Genomic DNA, 15,438 nt, shown 5'->3' with positions numbered 1-15,438 from the left:
CATATCGCTTACCAATTTCATACAGACAAACGTGCTGTATCTCTCTCTGATCTGTTGCAAGCTCCAGAGCAGTATGGAAGGAGGTCAAGGCACTGTTTATTTGACACTGTAATAGAAGTAAAAATGAAGTTGCTTTAGTCACGGTTCTTTTTTTGGACATTCATATGCAAGTCAGACATCCACGCACCATGCCATACTGTGAAAGTCATAACTGAATAAGGCATGACCTTCAAATGCTGCCATCCATATGTCCTCAGCCAGAATTCTGTGCGAGTTATCTACAGAATAACCACGCACAAGAACACTTGTGTGAAGAGCCGAGATCTCCTGGTACTTACAATTTATTCCCACCACGGTGACATTTATTTCATGCAACACAAATGTGCAAACTCACAGTGTAGACTACGCTCCTTTTCCCGCACCCAGTGTAATGGGGAAGCGCATGGATTTGTGAGCTACTTTCAGATGTGCATGCAATGGTGATATCGGATGCAGTGGAGCGACTTTTGCCACTGTGCATGTGCAGCTGTTGATTAGTGACAGCGCACATGCAGAGGATGCAGGTGTGTCAGGACCAATTTATGGGCGTTCACTAGACAGCCGCTGTAAATCCATTTGCAGCTGGATAGGCTTCTGCATCTTATGAGAGCCACGCAGTCTGAGACAGCTTAGGGATACTCCGAGATCCGGAGGTCTGACAATCTGAGCCCAAGTTCCCACTTATGTATGCGAGCGGTAGATGGCAGATGCCGGCAGTGGGCGTCTGTGCACAAGGCAGCGGCTGACCAATTACCACATTTTCGCAAATACCCTGCGAGAGAAATCTTAGCTGCGCATGCAACCGCGTACACCTGTGCATCAAGCCCTGATCTGGCAGCATCTGACAGTAAGTACGTCCAGCATGTGTATGTATAATTACCTCTAGTCGTTGTATTCTTCCCTTGAAGAACATGAATAAAGAGGAGTTTGGGTATGCAGATTCTTTCTTGTGGAGAATCTCTTTTGCTTCTTTTAATCCTGCTTGATTATCACTTCCATCCAGTGCAAAGAAAGGTCGGACTACTGTGTGGTACCACAACAGGGCCAATCTGTATTAAAAGGGCATAGAGGCTACATATTGTTACACATGATAAAGTCATGGCAGGGAACACATTTAAAATGAGGATGTGCAAACAAATGCTAAGTGATAAAAAAAATGCAAAAATGATGCATGCCCCACCCTCGTGCTATCATAACTATGCATCATCCGGCTAGGTGACCGCAGTAGCGGCAGGCATTACATGTCTTTCAGCTACAGGTGAATGTGTTACTACAATGTCCCCGAACACAAAACAAAGTAGATCATATAAAAAAAATAAAAAAAAAAGACTGAAGAAAAATCTGTTACCTTTATATTTTCCCCCACATCTGGTCATTCAGACAGCATGTTACTGTATGCTTGTGTCTTCCGGGGCTTAACTACATGAGATTGTCAGGATTGCGTATAGTTGGGGCAGCTCTGTTATACACTACAATTAGTGCGGAGGCTGGGGCTTCAAGTAGTGAACAATTAAATACAATATTTTTCTATTGCTGTAGTCCAAGAACACTACTTGGGACTCTGGGGAAACTGAAGATTAGAACTGAAAGGTGAAATCACCTCTGTGGCCAAGATTACAGTTTTTGCATTATTGAGACACCTGAAATAGTTGAAATAGGCGACGCTGCATAAGAATATGTCACATTAAATGCCTTTAAGCCTTATGCCTAAAATAAATAAGAAAATAACCCAGACAGAACAAACAACACACTTACGGTGACACCCAAGCCCTGTGCAAGCTATATGGGCACGCCCATGTGTTTGTTTTTTAATGGTCCTTATATGGTATTCAAGCAATCAACAGATGAGTTCTCATACATCCAGCCTCAATACGCCATGCAGCGAGAGATGCCTGCAGTGTGTGAGCTGCCATGTCCTCTGCAACTTTGCTAACGTTAGGCGTCCTTTTTTTTTGTTGCTAAAAATGCGTTGTATTCACAGTGTAATGACTACGATGCATGAGAAGACTGTGCCGATTAATGCGATATATGACACTTGTACATTTTGTGTGACTGAGTCTGTATACGGAGCAGAGCAGAACAGAACTTCTATTGGAAAAAACTGTGGCTGCTACATTGTAGCACTTTGTGTACAGAATCAGAGACTCAGGTGTAAATTTACTAAAGCTTCTAAAACGGAGAACTGGTGAGGTTTCCCACAGCAACCAATCAGATGCCGTCTATCATTTTTCGATTCCCTTCTAGAAAACGATATACAGCATGTGATTGGTTGCTATTGTCTGTTTTAGAAGCTTTAGTAAATTTACCCCTCAGTAGCACACACAACATAGAAGTGTCATATTAAATGAATCAGTACAGTCTCCTCATGTGTCCTAGTCACATTGCATTGCGAATAAGACACATTTTCATCAAAAAAGATGCTAGAAGATTCTCACGTGACCTGGCGTACCAAAAGGGACTGTTTGGCGTGACTGCAGTAAAGATGTATCAGGACACATCTGTAAACTGGGCTCATACACAAGATCACATCAAGGTGCTGTCAGCTATAAGAAGGGGGGGGGGGGGGGGGAGTTTGCTGAGGTTTTGTTGCCAAAATTTAGATACAGGGTTAAAGTTTAGGCCAGCACTAGTCAACTGTGTCATTCACATGTGGATAACGGGACAGATTTTTTGTGGGGGTATCTGATGAAACACTTGTGTCACTTACACATGACAAGAACAGCACAAGCTCTGTTTGGTACTATGAACTGCGAAACCCTGGTTTAGGCTCTAATAAAACTTCCATAATGCAAGAAAATGAAAAATCACAGGTGAAACGCACTGCTATCATATCATGGGGAGGATACTTATTGATAACAGTGTATATTGTGGTACACCCAATGACACAGGGGAACACCGAAAATGTGAGTGTACCTTAACTGTCTTGCAACCTTTTGGTTCATGAATCCAAAAATTCAGCGTCACACAAATAGCAAACAATAGTTTTAGCTCCTTGTTATTCGTTCCCCTTTTCATACAGGTTACTTACTGATATCACTAGGTCAACAACTAAAGCAGTGCAATATAGCTACTCACGTAGCTAAAGGGGCCTTCATGTCCTTACTTTCACTTGCATACATCAGTGAAGAAAGCCCCTGCAGACGATCTCCCGGAAACCCCAGCAAGTTGATGATTTTGAGCAGATTTGGGGGCACCATGGATATGCAAAGGTGAAAAAGTCCATAGCCAAAGCTCACAGCACCTTTCAGTCTGTTCAGAGCCTCCTCCGTCACCCCCTCAGTAGCAACGTGATTATCATTTGCAGCGTCAGAGGGCGAGGACTCCGGACTTTCCCTCTTCGGACACATTTCCTGAAGGGTGTTAATGTCCACATAGCATTTGTTGTAAATTTTCCAGGCCCTGCGCAGTATCCAGCCACCTTTTATGTAAGCTGGAGGGAAGCAAAGAAACAATGGACACGTTACCTGGTTAATTATTTAAATCAGAGACTACTCGGCATTTACCTGCTCTCTAACTCCAACGCCATTTTAATTTTCCTTATTTGCACAAAATGCCATAGACCAGGGTTACTCAAACCTTCTCGAGTCAAGGTGCCCTAGAGTACCAGCATTTTTTTCACAGAACTCCTAGGCCAATAGTTTATTATTGAGTAATTTAGAAAAAATAAGATTTTAAACCTACCAGTAAATCTTTTTATCCTAGTCCGTAGAGGATGCTGGGGACTCCGTAAGGACCATGGGGTATAGACGGGCTCCGCAGGAGACATGGGCACTACAAAGAACTTTAGAATGGGTGTGCACTGGCTCCTCCCTCTATGCCCCTCCTCCAGACCTCAGTTAGAGAAACTGTGCCCAGAGGAGACGGACAGTTCGAGGAAAGGATTTTTGGTAATCTAAGGGCAAGATTAATACTAGCCAACACCATCCACACCGTATAACTTGGAATATACGAACCAGTTAACAGTATGAAACAAAACAGCATCAGCCAGAGACTGATCAAAACTGTAACATAACCCTTATGTAAGCAATAACTATATACAGTCTTGCAGAATTTAGTCCGCACTGGGACGGGAGTCCAGCATCCTCTACGGACTAGGAGATAAAGATTTACCGGTAGGTTTAAAATCTTATTTTCTCTTACGTCCTACAGGATGCTGGGGACTCCGTAAGGACCATGGGGATTATACCAAAGCTCCAGACCGGGCGGGAGAGTGCGGATGACTCTGCAGCACCGATTGAGCAAACATTAGGTCCTCCTCAGCTAAGGTATCAAACTTGTAGAATTTAGCAAAAGTGTTTGAACCCGACCAAGTCGCCGCTCGGCAAAGTTGTAACGCCGAGACGCCTCGGGCAGCCGCCCAAGAAGAGCCCACCTTCCTAGTGGAATGGGCCTTTACCGAATTTGGTAACGGCAATCCAGCCGTAGAATGAGCCTGCTGAATCGTGTTACAGATCCAGCGGGCAATAGTCTGCTTAGAAGCAGGAGCGCCAACCTTGTTGGCTGCATACAGGATAAACAGTGCCTCTGTTTTCCTAATCCGAGCCGTTCTGCTACATACATTTTTAAGGCCCTGACTACATCCAGGGACTTGGACTCCTCCAAGTCATTCGTAGCCACAGGTACCACAATAGGTTGGTTCATATGAAATGATGAAACCACCTTAGGCAAAAATTGAGGACGAGTCCTTAATTCAGCTATATCAACATGGAAAATCAGATAGGGGCTTTTGTGAGACAAAGCCGCCAATTCGGATACCCGCCTTGCAGATGCCAAGGCTAACAACATGACCACCTTCCAAGTGAGAAATTTCAACTCAACCGTTTGAAGAGGTTCAAAACCAGTGAGATTTTAGGAACTGTAACACCACGTTAAGGTCCCATGGTGCCACTGGAGGCACAAAAGGAGGCTGTATATGCAGCACTCCCTTTACAAAAGTCTGTACTTCTGGGAGAGAAGCCAATTCCTTCTGAAAGAAAATTGAAAGGGCCGAAATCTGTACCTTAATGGAGCCTAAATTTTAGGCCCATATTCACTCCTGTCTGTAGAAAATGGAGAAAACGGCCCAGATGGAAATCTTCCATAGGAGCATTCTTGGATTCACACCAAGATACATACTTTCTCCAGATGTAGTGATAATGTTTTGCAGTCACCTCCTTCCTAGCCTTTATCAGAGTAGGGATTACTTCATCCGGACTGCCTTTCCCAGCTAAGATTCGGTGTTCAACCGCCATGCCGTCAAATGTAACCGCGGTAAGTCTTGGAACACGCAGGGCCCCTGTTGCAACAGGTCCTCTCTGAGAGGAAGAGGCCACGGATCTTCTGTGAGCATTTCCTGAAGATCTGAATACCAGGCCCTTCGAGGCCAATCTGGAACAATGAGTATTGTCTGCACTCTTTTTCGTCTTATGATTCTCAATATCTTTGAGATGAGTGGAAGAGGAGAGAACACATAGACCGACTGAAACACCCATGGTGTCACCAGGGCGTCCACCGCTACAGCCTGAGGGTCCCTTGACCTGGCACAATACCTCCGAAGCTTCTTGTTGAGGCGTGACGCCATCATGTCTATTTGAGGAAGTCCCCAAAGACTTGTTATCTCTGCAAAAACTTCTTGATGAAGTCCCCACTCTCCTGGATGGAGATCGTGTCTGCTGAAGAATGAAGACTGCTGACAGAGCGCTTACGTGATTTTCCGAAGAATCCTGGTGGCTTCCGCCATTGCCACTCTGCTCCTTGTCCCGCCTTGGCAGTTTACATGAGCCACGGCTGTGACGTTGTCTGATTGCATCAGAACCGGTAGGTCGCGAAGAAGATTCTCCCCTTGACGCAGGCCGTTGTATATGGCCCTCAATTCCAGTACGTTGATGTGTAGACAAGCCTCCTGGCTTGACCATAGTCCCTGGAAGTTTCTTCCTTGTGTGACTGCTCCCCATCCTCGGAGGCTCGCGTCCGTGGTCACCACAACCCAGTCCTGAATGACGAACCTGCGACCCTCTAGAAGGTGAGCACTCTGCAGCCACCACAGGAGAGACACCCTGGCCCTGGGGGACAGGCTGATTTTTCGATGAATGTGTTGATGAGACCCGGACCACTTGTCCAGAAGGTCCCACTGAAAAGTCCTTGCATGAAACCTGCCGAAGGGAATGGCCTCATAGGACGCCACCATTTTTCCCAGCACTCGAGTGCATTGATGGACCGACACACTTTTCGGTTTCAACAGGTCTCTGACCAAGTTCTGGAGCTCCTGGGCTTTTTCCATCGGGAAAAAAACCCTCCTTTGTTCAGTGTCCAGAATCATGCCCAAGAAGGTCAACCGGGTCGTTGGAACCAACTGTGACTTTAGTAGATTTAGAATCCATCCGTGTTGCTGCAGTACTCTTAGGGAGAGCGACACGCTGTGCAGCAACTGTTCTCTCGATCTCGCTTTTATCAGGAGATCGTCAAGTACGGGATAATTGTGACTCCCTGCCTGCGCAGGAGTACCATCATTTCCGCCATTACCTTGGTGAAAATCCTCGGGGCCATGGAAAGCCCAAACGGCAACGTCGGAAACTGGTAATGACAGTCCTGTACAGCGAATCTCAGGTATGCCTGATGAGGAGGATATATGGGGACATGAAGGTATGCATCCTTTATGTCTAGTGACACCATAAAATCCCCCCCTTCCAGGCTGGCGACAACCGCCCTGAGCGATTCCATCTTGAACTTGAACCTTTTCAAGTACAGGTTTAAAGATTTTAAATTCAGAATGGGTCTGACCGAGCCATCTGGTTTCGGGACCACGAACAGGGTTGAATAGTACCCCTTCCCCTGTTGAAGTAGGGGAACCTTGACAACCACTTGTTGATGACACAGATTTTGAATTGCCGCTAAAACTATCTCCCTTTCTGGGGGGGAAGCTGGTAAGTCCGATTTGAAAAACCGGCGAGGAGGCACGTCTTCGAATTCCAGCTTGTAATCCTGGGATACAATTTCCATTGCCCAGGGATCCACTTCTGATTGAACCCAGACGTGGCTGAAGAGTCGAAGATGTGCCCCCACCAGGGGGGGGGGGGGGGGGGGACGACGACGACGACTCCCTCAGTGGAGCCCCAGCGTTGTGCGGTGGATTTAGTAGAAACCGGGGAGGACTTCTGCTCCTGGGAACTAGCCGTAACCGTCAGTTTTTTCCCTCTACCCTTGCCTCTGGCGAGGAAGGAAGAGCCCCGACCTCTTCTGGACTTATGCGACCGAAAGGACTGCATCTGATATTGTGGCGTTTTCTTTTGCTGTGAGGAAACATAAGGTAAAAAGGTAGATTTACCTGCAGTAGCTGTGGAAACCAGGTCAGTAAGACCTTCCCCAAATAAGTCCTCACCCTTGTAAGGCAAAACCTCCATATGCCTCTTTGAGTCGGCATCCCCCGTCCACTAGCGGGTCCACAGGGCTCGCCTAGCAGAAATAGACATGGCGTTGGCTCTCGAACCCAGCAGGCCAACGTCTCTCTGAGCATCTCTCATATATAGGACTGCGTCTTTAATGTGACCCAAGGTCAATAAAATGGTATCCCTATCCAGGGTATCAATATCAGCTGACAAGGTATCTGTCCAAGCTGCTACCGCGCTACAAACCCAAGCCGATGCTATTGCCGGTCTGAGCAAAGCACCCGTATGTGTATAAATTGACTTCAAGGTAGTTTCCTGCCTGCGATCAGCAGGATCCCTGAAAGCTGCCGTATCCGGAGACGGCAGCGCCACCTTTTTGGACAAGCGCGTTAAAGCTTTGTCGACCGTGGGTGAGGATTCCCACCGTACCCTGTCCTTTGTTGGGAAAGGATACGCCATAAGAATTCTCTTGGGAATCTGCAGTTTTTTATCTGGAGTTTCCCAATCTTTTTCAAATAACTCATTCAGCTCATGAGATGGGGGAAAAGTTACCTCAGGTTTCTTTTCCTTAAACGTGTACCCTCGTGTCAGGTACAGAGGGGTCATCTGTAATATGCAACACATCTTTTATTGCAATAATCATATAATGAATACTTTTGGCCACCCTTGGGTGTAACCTTGCATCATCGTAGTCGACACTGGAGTCAGAATCCGTGTCGGTATCAGTGTCTGCTACTTGGGACAGTGGGCGTTTCTGAGACCCTGAAGGGCCCTGTGACACAGTTAAAGCCATGGATTGACTCCCTGATTTATCCCTGGACTCTGCTTTGTCCAATCTCTTATGTAATAAAGACACATTTGCATTTAAAACATTCCACATATCCAACCAGTCAGGTGTCGGCGTTGCCGACGGAGACACCACAATCATCTGCTCCACCTCCTCCCTAGAAGAGCCTTCCGCTTCAGACATGCCGACACACACGTACCAACACCCCCACACACTCCGTGAAATAACAATATGGAGACAGTTCCCCAATAAGGCCCTTTGGAGAGACAGAGAGAGAGTATGCCAGCACACACCCAGCGCCACCAGATCCTGGAATGAAATCCCAGTAAGACAGCGCTTTTATATATAAATATATATAATAACACTCACTGCGACAATTACATGTGCCCCCACCCCCTTTTTTTGCCCTCTAAGACCGTGTTCAGCAGGGGAGAGTCCGGGGAGCCAGCTTCTCTGCATGTGCTGTGGAGAAAATGGCGCTGGTTAGTGCTGGAGGATCAAGCCCCGCCCCCTCAGCGGCGGGCTTCGGTCCCGCTCAAATAATCCAAAAACTGGCGGGGGTTAATAATATACTGCCTCCGCAGTATATATACATCTGCCAGTACCCTTGAGGCTATTAATTGCTGCCCAGGGCGCCCCCCCTGCGCCCTGCACCCTTACAGTGCCCGCTGTTGTGTGTGTGTGTGCGCGTTACCTCACTGAAGAACTGAAGTCTTCTGCCGCCTTTGAAGTCTTCTTTCTTCTCATACTCACCCGGCTTCTATCTTCCGGCTCTGTGAGGAGGACGGCGGCGCGGCTCCGGGACGAACGGCGAGGGTGAGACCTGCGTTCCGACCCTCTGGAGCTAATGGTGTCCAGTAGCCTAAGAAGCAGAGCCTATAATTTAAGTAGGTCTGCGTCTCTCTCCTCAGTCCCACGATGCAGGGAGCCTGTTGCCAGCAGTGCTCCCTGAAAATAAAAAACCTAACAAAATTCTTTTTTCAGAGAAACTCAGGAGAGCTCCCCTGTAATGCACCCAGTCTCCTCTGGGCACAGGATCTAACTAAGGTCTGGAGGAGGGGCATAGAGGGAGGAGCCAGTGCACACCCATTCTAAAGTTCTTTGTAGTGCCCACGTCTCCTGCGGAGCCCGTCTATACCCCATGGTCCTTACGGAGTCCCCAGCATCCTCTAGGACGTAAGAGAAATTACATTAATTAAATTGTGCTAAGATGGTTCAGTTATGTGTTGGTGGACATGGCTGCGCTTGTTTGTCCACATAAATGTATGATTGGCTGCTGCCAGCACTGGTACTGCATACCTCCCAACAGTCCCGCATTCTGCAGAACAGTCTCACCCTCGGGTCACAGTGTGAATAGATGCTGTGTACATGCACACGCACTTCATTCACAGTGCATCTCAGAAAGTGCTGGGCATAACCCCACAGTGACACGAATGGGGGTGCTGAGGCTCCTCCTCCTTTTTGTGGGTGTGTAGATGGTACCAATCTAGAGGCATTGATGTTAGGAAGTATGGTATTGCCTATCACACTGGCCATAAATAATCGGATTTGGACTTCCAACCCGTGGCACCCTTGCACGTGCCCCGTCGCATCCACATTCAAAAGTACACAGGATGCAAGACTCCTTTAAGGCTGGATACACACTTGCCGATGTCACATCGGCAAGACCCCCTCACAAATGGTATTGTTCATACACACTGAACGATATAGTTTGCATCTAGTCAGCGGCGGCATGCACCCACTGCCAGGTGCATGCTGTCTCGTACAATATCATTAGATTTCAAGATGAAAACGAAAGATTGTACCTCGTTAACGACCCGCGGGAGCGCGCATCGTTAACGAGATAGGGTATACACACTTTCCGATATATACAATATATCATCCGATCCACCGTTCAGACAATATATTGGGTGCACATCGGCGAGTTTGTACCAAGCCTAAGAGTGCAGAAATGGTTAAATACAGGAGGAAAGTCTCATTTTCTATTGCACTTCTACAGGCTGCAAGCAAAAACGGGTGAGGTCTCTATTCTGAAAACCCGCACAGCATTAACATGTAAGGTTCTGGCAGAACACTGAAGCTTCAGCCCACAAAACAGCTACTCCTAATGCAATTATGCAAGAGGTAATATAAATGTATAGCCTGCAAGAAAAGGAGACCAGGATATGGAAAGAAAATAGAATTTTAATTACCTACCGGTAAATCCTTTTCTCGTAGTCCGTAGAGGATACTGGGGTCCATTTAGTACCATGGGGTATAGACGGGTCCACAAGGAGCCACTGGCACTTTAAGAGTTTGATAGTGTGGGCTGGCTCCTCTCTCTATGCCCTTCCTACCACACTCAGTCTAGGAAACTGTGGGGGTCATTCAGAGTTGATCGCTCGCGTTTTAGCAGCCATGCAAACGCTATGCCGCCGCCCACTGGGGAGTGTATTTTAGCTTAGCAGAAGTGCTAACGCATGTGCAGCCGAGCTCTGCAAAAACAGTTTGTGCAATTTCAGAGTAGCTCTGAACCTACTCCGCGATCACTTCAGCCTATTCGTGTCCAGATTTGACGTCATACACCCGCCCAGCCAGGCCTGCGTTTTTTCAGACACGCCTGCGTTTTTGCAAACACTCCCTGAAAACGGTCAGTTGACACCCAGAAATGCCCCCTTCCTGTCAATCTTCTTGCGGCCGTCAGTGCAACTGAAAACTTCGCTACAACCTGAGCACAACCACAACGGGCTGTGTACCCGTACGACGCGCGTGTGCATTGCGGCCCATACGCATACGCAGAATACTGATTTTTAGCCTGAACGCTGCGCTGCGAACAACGGCAGCTAGCAATCAACTCGGAATGACCCCCTGTGTCCGAGGAGACGGAAATACTTTGAGAGAAGGATAGATATAAATAGTGGCGAGATTCTGAACCAGCACACACAACAAGAGGAAAGCCATGCTAACCAAACTTGAAACAGGAACAGCAACGGCTGAACCAACATTACTTAACCAAGTAACAGTGCAGGAAGAACGAAGCACCGGGCGGGCGCCCAGTATCCTCTACGGACTACGAGAAAAGGATTTACGGTAGGTAATTAAAATCCTATTTTCTCTTACGTTCTAGAGCACAGGTTCTCAAACTCGGTCCTCAGGACCCCACACAGTGCATGTTTTGCAGGTCTCCTCACAGAATCGCAAGTGAAATAATTAGTTCCACCTGTGTACCTTTTAAAATGTGTCAGTGAGTAATTAATACACCTGTGCTCCTGCTGGGTTACCTGCAAAATATGCACTGTGTGGGGTCCTGAGGACCAAGTTTGAGATCCTATGTTCTAGAGGATACTCGGGTCCATTTAGTACCATGGGGATGTACCAAAGCTCCTAAACCGGGTGGGAAAGTGCTGAGGTTCCTGCAGAACTGATTGGCCTCTGAGGACCTTCAGTTTGATCAAAGTATCGAACTTGTAGAACTTGCAAACGTGTTCGAACCTGACCAAGTAGCGGCTCGGCAGAGCTTTAAAGCCAAGACACCCCGGGCAGCCGCCCAGGAAGAACCCACCGACCTAGTAGAGTTGGCCTGTACAGATTTTGGACACTGCAAACTTGCCGTGGAATAAGCACACTGGATAGTAAGTCCGATCCAGCGTGCAATTGTCTGCTTTGAAGCAGGACACCCAATCTTGTTGGGATCATAAGGAACAAACAGCGAGTCCGTCTTTCTGTGACGAGCTGTTCTGTTCACATACACCTTCAAGCCCTCACAAAATCCAAAGACTTTAAAGTAGCAGAGGTGTCTGTGACACCTGGAACCACAATAGGTTGGTTGATGTGAAATGCGGACACCACTTTAGGAAGACATTGCTGACGAGTTCAGCTCTGTCCTCATGGGAAATTAAATAGGCACTTTTGTGAGACAAAACCCCCAGCTCCAACACACATCTTGCTGAAGCCAAGGCCAACAGTGTGACGATCTTCCACGTAAGATATTTTACGTCCACCTCCTGTAAAGGATCAAACCAGTCCGATTGGAGGAACTGCAGCACCACACTGAGATCCCAAGGTGTGTAGGAGGCACAAAGGGAGGCTGGATGTGCAGAACACCTTTCAAGGACATCTGGACCTCAGGAAGAGAAGCCAATTGTTTCTGAAAGAAAATGGACAAGGCCAAAATCTGTACTTTTATGGAGCCCAGACGCAGGCCCACATCCACGCCTGCCTGAAAAAGTAGGAAACGTCCCAGATGAAATTCCACTGCAGAATAATTTCTGCTCTCACACCAAGAGACGTATTTCTTCCAAATACAATGGTAATGCTTAAACGTTACCCCCTTCCCGGCTTGGATCACAGTCGGGATAACCTTGTTAGGGATCCCTCTCATGGCTAGAATCAGCCGTTGGGATCAGAGGAAGTGGAGGTCTGCTTCCCAGTTGTCTACTCCCGGAATGAAGACTGCTGACAACGCCACAGCGTTTCTTTCTGCCCAGAGGAGAATTTTTGACACCTCTGACATTGCTGCTCTGCTTTTCATTCAGCCCTGTCCGTTTATTTAAGTCACTGCCGTTACATTGTCCAACTGGACCTGAATTGCCCGATCTTGAAGATGTGAGGCCTGCAGAAGGGCGTTGTATATGGCCATGAATTCCAGAATGTTGATTGGAAGGATGATTTCCTGACTTGACCATCTTCCCTGAAACTGCACCCTCTGAGTGACTGCTTCCCAACCTCTGAGGCTTGCATCTGTGGTTAACAGAATCCAGTTCTGACTTCCGAACCTCCGTCCTGCGACGAGGTGAGAAGACTGTAGCCACCACAGAAGGGAGATCCTGGCCTTTGGCGACAGACGGATCCTCTGGTGCATGTGAAGATGCGATCCGGACCATTTGTCCAACAGATCGAGGTGGAAGGGTCTTGCGTGAAACCTTCCATATTGAAGTGCCTCGTAAGAGGCCACCATTTTCCCCAGAAGGCAAATGCACAGACACCCGGGTTGCCTTCAGGACATCCCGAACCATCGACTGGATTACCAATGCCTTCCCCAATGGAAGGAACACCTTTAGTGACTCCGTGTCCAGTATCATTCCAAGGAATAGGAGCCTCCGTGTTGGCTCTAGGTGAGATATCGGAAGGTTCAGAATCCACCCGTGATCCTGGAGGAGTTTGGTTGAGAGAGCAATGCTGTCCAGCAACCTTTCCCTGGATGGCGCTTTTATCAGGAGATCATTCAGGTTTGGAATTATGTTCACTCCCTGTTTGCGGAGTAGAAACATCATCTCTGCCATCACCTTGGTGAACAGGAACAGGCAATACAATTTTACGTGACAGCCTAGAGACTGATCCGTCCACTATCGGCGGATTTTCCCATTTTTTCCTATCCTCCAGAGGAAAAGGAAAAGATGAGCGTAACCTTTTAGGGATCTGAAACGTCTTATCAGGATTAACCCACGGTCCTTCAAACAGGGTATTCAATTCCTTTGACACAGGAAAAGTAACTGAAGACTTCTTTTTTACATTAAAATAAGATTCCTCACACTCCTCTGACACCGGATCAGGAATATGCAGAACATTTCTGATAGCCTCTATTCCCTGTGACAGAGTCGCAACCCCCCCCCCACCCCCCCGAGTCCACCTCCCCCTTCTCCATGTCTGACCTGTCAGCGTCAGTGTCAGACTGCAGGATATGGGCCAGAGATCGCTTTTGCGGGACAGTTTTGTAGAAAGAGTTGAGATCATTCCCTTAAGAGAATTAACCCACTCCGGTTCAGCCCGCTAGTCTGTGAACCCGGTAGTGAGCCCCCAGGTGAAGAGGAACGCTCTGCGGTACAAGAGACACACTCTTTGCCTAGCATAATGTAAAGGTGGCAACACACACACACACACCCAGGAAAGGTTAAGCACTAGTAACCCACAAAGAGCCCTTCAGGGAGACACAGAGTTGTTTGGAGCCAGCCCCCACCGCGACTTTATCGCTAATGCCAAGCTTAGCCGGGTCGCAGACTAAGTACCCTGATAAGGGACTTAGTACACAAATAGTCGCTCCCCCCCTGCTATGACCCCCTGGTACCGCTGAGGTAATCTGGAATCACACTAGAGGAGCTGCGCGTCCGTGTCCTGTCAGCATCTGTGTCCGCTGCTGGATCCTCTCATAGTGAAGTCCCACCCCATCAATGGCGCACGGTCTTCCTGCTTTTTTTTTTTATACTGGCTGAGGAATCTGGTGGTTAAAATGGAGAAAACCATTTTAAGGCTGTTCTGCCAGTATGGGTACTGTGTACTGTGTACAGTTCTGCCAGTTGTGTACTGTGTCCGGAGATGCATTCCGCCCCATGTAGAAGCCGTGCGTCTCCGTACCCTCATGCCGGCATAATGGCCGGCACGCCGGCTCAGTACTCACCACTCTTCATCCTTCTGGCTCTGTTAGAAGTGGCGGCGTACTGCGGAAATGTACGCTCACCGTGGTGGGGCTTGCTAATCGTTCCCTCAGGAGCTCAGTGTCCTGTCAGCGGGGAACGGGACCATTAACCCTTCAAGAGGTTGGGCCGTCTCCTCCCCCCCCCCCTCAAGTCTCACAAAGCAGGCAGGCTGGTGCCATCCAGTCCTGCCTGAAAATAACAAACATAGAAAATAAATGCAGAAAACTCATCAGGAGCTTCCTTCAGCATGACCGGCTCCTCCGGGCACATTTTCTAAACTGAGTCTGGCAGGAGGGGCATAGAGGGAGGAGCCAGCCCACACTATCAAATACTTAAAGTGCCCATGGCTCCTAGTGGACCCGTCTATACCCCATGGTTCTAATTGGACCCCAGTATCCTCTAGGACAGAGGTTCTCAAACTCTGTCCTCGGGGGCCCACACAGTGCATGTTTTGCAGGTAACCCAGCAGGTGCACAGGTGTATTAATTACTCACTGACACATTTTAAAAGGTCCACAGGTGGAGCTAATTATTTCACTTGCGATTCTGTGAGGAGACCTGCAAAACATGCACTGTGTGGGGTCCTGAGGACCGAGTTTGAGAACCTCTGCTCTAGGACGTAAGAGAAATATACTCTAAATGAAACCTATAACATACAACGGGGTACGGTCATTAGGTCAACCACACTTAGGTCGACAGTCATTAGGTCGACCATTATTGGTCGACATGCATTAGGTCGACATGAGTTTTTCAAATTTTTTTTTTTTTTGAAGTTTTTCATACTTTAAAATCCACGTAGGCTATTTTTGGGAATAGTAACCTGTGCCGAACGCAGCGGTAGCGGAGCGAGGCACCTT

General features: G+C 47.8%; 1 protein-coding gene across 1 annotated transcript in view; it reads right to left on the bottom strand.

The window, feature by feature from the left end:
* The window catches only part of TTC39C (tetratricopeptide repeat domain 39C), a 174,313-nt gene that overhangs the window by 25,915 nt on the left and 132,960 nt on the right, over positions 1-15,438 (bottom strand). The window contains exons 5-7 of the mRNA XM_063923603.1: positions 3,115-3,469; positions 920-1,088; positions 13-106 (exon numbers count right to left, since the gene is read on the bottom strand). Coding sequence (XP_063779673.1) covers positions 13-106; positions 920-1,088; positions 3,115-3,469 — 618 coding nt within the window. The remainder of the gene's footprint in view (positions 1-12; positions 107-919; positions 1,089-3,114; positions 3,470-15,438) is intronic.

The sequence above is a fragment of the Pseudophryne corroboree genome, chromosome 5, assembly GCF_028390025.1.
Source record: "Pseudophryne corroboree isolate aPseCor3 chromosome 5, aPseCor3.hap2, whole genome shotgun sequence".
NCBI classification, from domain to species: Eukaryota; Metazoa; Chordata; class Amphibia; order Anura; family Myobatrachidae; genus Pseudophryne; species Pseudophryne corroboree.
The sequence above is the reverse complement of the archived record's forward strand: the minus strand, read 5'-3'. Positions and strand labels throughout refer to the sequence as shown.